The sequence below is a fragment of the Rhinolophus sinicus genome, linkage group LG06, assembly GCF_036562045.2.
Source record: "Rhinolophus sinicus isolate RSC01 linkage group LG06, ASM3656204v1, whole genome shotgun sequence".
NCBI lineage: Eukaryota > Metazoa > Chordata > Mammalia > Chiroptera > Rhinolophidae > Rhinolophus > Rhinolophus sinicus.
Window position 1 is genome coordinate 8121100 of NC_133756.1, and position 6269 is coordinate 8127368.

General features: G+C 65.6%; 1 protein-coding gene across 1 annotated transcript; it reads left to right on the forward strand.

Moving 5' to 3' along the window:
• Window positions 1-420: 420 nt before the first annotated feature.
• On the forward strand, window positions 421-6220 carry TMEM240 (transmembrane protein 240). Its single transcript, XM_074334303.1, has 4 exons — window positions 421-618; window positions 885-991; window positions 5106-5314; window positions 5486-6220. The coding sequence occupies exons 1-4, from the start codon at window positions 562-564 to the stop codon at window positions 5632-5634; spliced, it is 522 nt and encodes a 173-aa protein (XP_074190404.1). The 5' UTR covers window positions 421-561; the 3' UTR covers window positions 5635-6220.
• The last annotated feature ends 49 nt before the right edge of the window (window positions 6221-6269 follow it).

Below are 6269 nucleotides of genomic sequence, written 5' to 3' on the forward strand. Positions count from 1 at the left end.
CAGTTGCTGTAGGAGGCCGGGTGCTGACCAGCCAGCCCCAAACCCCTCATCCGTGACCCCAGAGGCCCAGGAGGAGGGACCTTCGGTTGAGAAGTGGGGAGAAGGGGAGGGGGAGTAACCCCGGGGCCCTCACCAGGATGTCGGGTCGGGACGTGGCCGGGACTCCAGGGCCACAGGGCAGGCGTCCAAGGCCGGTACTGACCAGATGTCCCAGGGAGGGGTCGGGCCAGCGTCCGGAGGCGGGGCGGCCGTGTGGTCCCTCCCGGAGGCGGGCGCGCAGGGAGGGAGGGGGCCGGAGCGCGCGCAGGGAGGGAGGAAGGGAGTGAGGCAGGGCCGAGGGCGGAGCGGAGCGCTACGAGCGCGGTGGCCTGGCGGCCGAACGACCCCGGAGCGCTCGCGTCCCCTGCCCCGCGCCCCTGATCCACGCCTCCTCCTCGACCCGCGGCGGTGGGTGCGCGGCGCGCTGACCTCTGCGGAGGCGCCGGGGGCTCAGCATCGGGCCGGGGCCGGGGGGGCGCCGGGGCCGGGGGGCGGCGCTCCGGCCCGGCCCGGCCCCGCCCGATGTCCGTGAGCGCGAACACCATGATCTTCATGATTCTGGGGGCGTCGATCGTGATGGTGAGCGGAGGGGCTTCCCGCGCGCCCGCTCCCCCAACCCGCGCCCGCCTCCCGCGCCCGCGCGCCGCTGCCGCCTCCCCCCTCCCGCGCCTTGTTTACCGGCCCGCGCGGCCTGCGCTCCCCCGGCCCGGCCTGCGCTCCCCATCCCGGGCTGCCTTGCGCACCCCCATCCTCCGGTCCGCGCTACCCCATCCCCAGCGCCCGGCCCCCACCTGGGCGCCTGGACGGCCTGCTCCCTGGCTCTGACTGGTCATGGGCGCTTCCAGGCCATCGCGTGCTTGATGGACATGAACGCGCTGCTGGACCGATTTCACAACTACATCCTCCCGCACCTGCGGGGCGAGGACCGCGTCTGCCACTGCAACTGTGGCCGGTGAGTCTGAGCCCGGCGGGGTACACGCGTGATCACATATGTGCTGGTGGCAGGGCTCACTGGGCTGCGGGAGCCCCAGGCAGGCGGGTGCAGGGCCGCGCTAGGCCCAGAGGGGCTGCTTTGGCCGGCCAGGCCCGGAGGGGGGAGGACTGTGCAGCCGCCTGCGGACACCTGGGGCTTGGCCAGTCGGGTTCCGGAGTGGGGACCACGCCTGAGTCTGTTAGGACCCCCTCCCAACATGCCTTTAGAGAAAGGGTGATGGGCAGAGGGGGCCCAGGCCTCCTGGTCCAGGGGCTGGAGGCCAGGGGAGAAGCCACTGAGCCCCATGTCCTGGGAGGGAGCCTGCGCCGGGCTGAGCCCACAGAGCACACCAGCCTCTGCCCTGAACTGTGGCCGTGAACTTTCCCCGGAGCCAGGTAGGGGAAGTGCAGATGGTGACGGTGGGCAGGGCCCAACCCCTCACTGTTCAGAGGAGGAACTGAGGCAAGGGGTGGAGCTTGCTCAAGGTCACTCCGAGCTCGCTCTGGTTGAGCCCAGGCCCCTAAGCCCACTTTGGGACCCCCATTGTGTGCACATGTAATGATGGAGTCTTTCTGGCCATGCATGTTTGTACGTCCATGTACGAAATAAACATCTCATGAGACGCGAATGTGTGTGCCGTCTGCATATACGTGTGTGTACACAGCGCATGTTCGCACACCCTCACCCCCACCGGACACCCTCGTGCTGGGATCAGTGAGAAAGAGGGCAGAGACTTGCCCAAGGTCACATGCCTAGTGTGGATGGGGCACAGCCCCCAAAGCCTGTGCTCTTCACCCCTGCCCTGCACTCCTGCTCCAGGGGCCAGTGCACAGGGGGCGGGGTGGCAGGGCAGCCCCGTGCCTCCCAGCATGCTCCGTGCCTGTGGGTGCAGACCGCTCGCTGTGTGGAAGCAGGACGGAGCCTCGGGGAAGGTAGCAGAGGCTGTGCACAGCCCCCGCCCGTGCTGACCGAGGACCATCGAGTTTTGTGGGTGGCCACGCTTTCCCAGGGACCCTTGTGTTCCACCCAGGGCATATGCCCAACACTCAGGAAAGGCACCGGGTCAGCCCACTGCCCCCTGGGGCGGCCGTGACTGAGTGGGTGTAGGCTGGGGTGACCTGGGGATCCTCCTGGGGCTGGCGTGTGCGCAAGCCCGGGCCAGGAACATGAGTGACACACCCGACATGTGGGGGCTGATGTGTTATGACCAGCATGTATGTGTGTATGTGCCTGTGACCTCCTGGGGACAGACGGGATGTGTTCACAGAGTGTTTGCTCCTGGTGTGTGTGTGCCACATGCAGTGTCCAGAGCACATGTGGCCACGTGTAAACAGGTGCCTGCGGAGTACGAGCTGAGTGGGGCCTGTGCGCACAGGTTAGCGTGTCTGGACGCAGAGAACATGGAGACCCATGCCTGCTATAGACCATGTCTCTGTGTGTATGTGTCCACATGCGTGTGCTTTGTACACGTCATGACATACAAGATATGTAAAGCAGTGTGCAAAATGTTCTTGTATATTGACGACATACATGTGCATGCACAGCCCATGTGTATAACCGTACACGGCAATGAGCGTGCCCCACATGCATTAGCAGGTCTGTCTGCAGAGTACTTTTGCACATGGGGCACCATGTACAAACCGTGTGCCCGCATTGCCACACCGTGTGCAGAGTAAGCATGCACACACAGGTGTGCCTGCTCTGTGCCCGCATGGAGAATTATACAGAGAACATGGACGTAAATACATGCCCTGAAGTGTGCGTGCCACAGGCCGTGTGCACAACCCACGAGTGACCGTGGTGCCTGCAGAGCAGTTGGCTATGTCAGAGCCGCGTGCATGTGCCTACATGTGGTACACACCATGCTCGTGCCTGGGCAAGCATGACATGCACACATGTGGCGCTCACGGGCCCAAGTCCCTGGTATACACGCCATGTCTGTGCATGTGGCCAGCGTGTATACATGACATGCGTCAGACCTCAGGTAGACACATGCGGCATGCGTGGTCCAGGCAGGACACGTATGACACACCACAGAGACACGTGTGCACATGGCAGACCGGAGCCCCGGACCCACTTGGAGCCCCTGCCTTGGAGGAAGGAGGGAAAGGGGCAGGCGAGGAGCTGCAGATGCCAGGCCAGCAGTGGGGGCACAGGCTGTGACCTCCAAGCCCTAGAGGTCCTGAGCTACCTGGGGTGGTTGCGGCCCTGACCAGAGCAGTGGTCCTGAGGAGCCCCAGGCCCAGGAGGCTGGGGAGAGCAGGAGATGACAGTGATGCTGTGTCTGGCATGTCCTTGGTTGCAGGGCCTGGTAAGGGGACATGAAGAGCATCCTCTCCTGGGGGTCCGGCAGCTGCCACACATTCTAGGTTGTGATCAATAGTTTTCCATCAATTATTTGTGATTCCTAATGGCTACTGACAAACTGATCAGATAAGTGATGGCTGCCAGGCGTCAGGCAGTCCTTTCTGGCTGACCCAGGGCCAGTGGCCCCTGCTCCGCGGGGCTGTGGTGGCCGAGGCCGCAGCCACTGGGACTGGTCAGCTCGGGACATGTGGAGCAGGATGGCCTCCAGGGAACCCCAGGAGGAGCGGGTGTGAGGAGAGGCCTGCCTGCTGCCGTCCCCACTGGGCTGTGTTTGGGGCTCCAGGACTCCCCTGACCCCACTGGGAGGAAGTCACCGTGTGGCCCTTGCTTGTGCAGGGACATCTGTGAGGGAGGGGCCGCAGGGGCCAACGCAGAGAACTGGTAGGGTTTCCATTTCTGGGAAGGTGTCTGGGGCGGAGGAGTGGAGGGTGCACAATGTGGGGGGGTGAGGACCCATCCCCACTGAAGCCCAGGTGGGGGTGTCAGCATCTAACTGAGGGAAGCTGGGAAGAAGCAGGTTTGGGGAGGGAGGAGCTATTTTTAGGTGTGAGTTTGAGGTGTCTAGATCCCACGTGGAGATGCCAGGCAGGCAGCTGGAGCTCAGAGTAGCGCAGGCGTGGGGTGGGGTGGCGGAAGGGACATCAGGGGATGGGGATGGAGAGTTGGAGAAGCCAGCAAAGGGGGTCGGGAAGGAGGGGGAACCAGAAGAGGTGGCCCCCTGGGCAGGAGGAGCCCCCGGTGGCCCCTGCACTACTGGAACCAGTGAGGAAAACGGGGGCTAAGAGCCCTCTGAGCCTTGGGCTCCCAGGCTCTCATCAGCGGGGGGTGGGGGGTGGGTGAAAGCCCAGTCTATTGTCCTGAGTGTGTCTCCTGGGCGGGGCCACATCACCTGGTATCACGACCCCAGAGGGCTTCCCTAGGATCCAAGCAGGCCTGAGGCTGCAGGGAGCCTTGTGGAAAGGGCTCAGTGTGGCTGTCAGAGGCAAGCGAGGGCCTGGAGGATTCAGCGGCCTGAGTCTGGCCAGTCCAGAGAAGGGAGGCTGAGAGGAATGGCAAAGGCCTTGGTGGGTGCTAGGGTGCATGGGAGGGGCCACGGCCCAGGGGGTCCGGATAGCAGGAGCATTGTCCATCCGGGAGCAGCAGAGCAGCCAGCGGACATGCTGATCCATGCAGAGTATGGTCCACAGGGTGCCCCCAGGAGAGGGGGTGAGAGGATGGGGTACCAGACAGAATCGGGGACAGGAGCAAGAGGCCCCGCCCGGGGGCGGTTGACAGCACCTGGCCTGGCATAGACGGAAAGCTGAGGAAAAGGTGTAGTGAGTGTCGGGTGGGAAGGAGAGGCCAGAGGGGCTGTCCCTGAGGAGCCGCATCAGCCCCGTGTCCAGCAAGTGGGCTGTGACCCCGCCACCAGCTAGACACCCTGCCCTGGAAGTAGTCCACCTGCAGTTCCCATGACCCAGCCAGGGTGGGTCGCCGCTGCGCCCCAGGCCCGCCAGAGGGGGACGGGTGTTTCGTGCGCAGACGCAGCCCCGGCCAGCTCCCAGACGTCACGCTGACCGCTGGCCTAGCACACTCTCGCTCTGGGCAGCCTCTGCCTGGGGGCCAGGCCCCTGGGTGAGTCCGCTGGCCCCTCCGGACCTCAGTTCTCATAAGGGCTGCTTCAGAGACCCCAGCAGGGATCCCGCTCGCCCCCGGGAGAGGTGCCAGCCCGCCCTGCCGCCCGCAGGCACCACATCCACTACGTGATCCCGTACGACGGGGACCAGTCGGTGGTGGACGCCTCCGAGAACTACTTCGTGACAGACAACGTGACCAAGCAGGAGATCGACCTCATGCTCGGGCTGCTGCTCGGCTTCTGCATCAGCTGGTTCCTGGTGTGGATGGACGGCGTCCTGCACTGCGCCGTGCGCGCCTGGAGGGCGGGCCGGCGCTACGGTGAGTGCGGCCACCCACCCCGTCCCCGCCCCACCCCCACCCCCACAGACTACGCCCCCCAACGCCGGTCCCAACCGCGCTACGACACCGACCACGCCCCAGCCTCGACCACACCCACCACCACCACCCCCGCCCCTTCCTGACCAAGTCCCCTGACTACGCCCCCCACAGACGGCTCGTGGACCTGGCTGCCCAAGCTGTGCAGCCTGCGGGAGCTCGGCCGGCGGCCGCACAGGCCCTTCGAGGAGGCGGCCGGGAACATGGTGCACGTGAAGCAGAAACTCTACCACAACGGGCACCCGAGCCCGCGGCACCTTTGATTCGGGCGCAGGACTCGCGGGGCCGCCGGCCACCGCACCCACGTACACGGGACTGGACTGCCGCCCCGGGCCAGGGCGCCCAGGCCGCCGGGCGTGTCCAGCGGAAGGTGCTGTCTCCTCTTCTTTTTATAAAGGGGTCGCGGGTGGGGCCGGTCTGGGGGCAGGACCCAGGTCTCCAGAACTGGGCGGGGCGCGGGGGCTTGGGGCAGCGGAGGCTCCGGCATCCTGCAGTCCTGCCAGCGCCTGGCTTGGGACCACGTCTGAAACTCAAAACCGGATGTTTCCTGTGCTCCCGTGTCCTTCTCTCCGTTCTGGGGGAGGGGAGAGAGGCCGGGAGGTCTGGGCAGGGAAGGGGGCCGGACCAGGCCGCGCCCACGTCTGCACACGGGAGCATGTGCATGGGGCTTGTGGGTCTGCGGGCTGCAATGGGGGGTCGGGGGGCAGGGGTCTGGGGGGGGCCCCGGCCCAGCAATAAGGCCCCTGAGCCCTGCTGTGGCAAGAGTGGCCACCCTGCCCAGGGCATCCCGGTTGGCGCCTCACTGTGACCCCCACCCCTGCTGGTCAGTAAATTCTACAGAAAGCTCCAGCCTCTGCCTCTTCTTTCACCTCTGAGCCCGAGACGCCTCCAAGCCCCG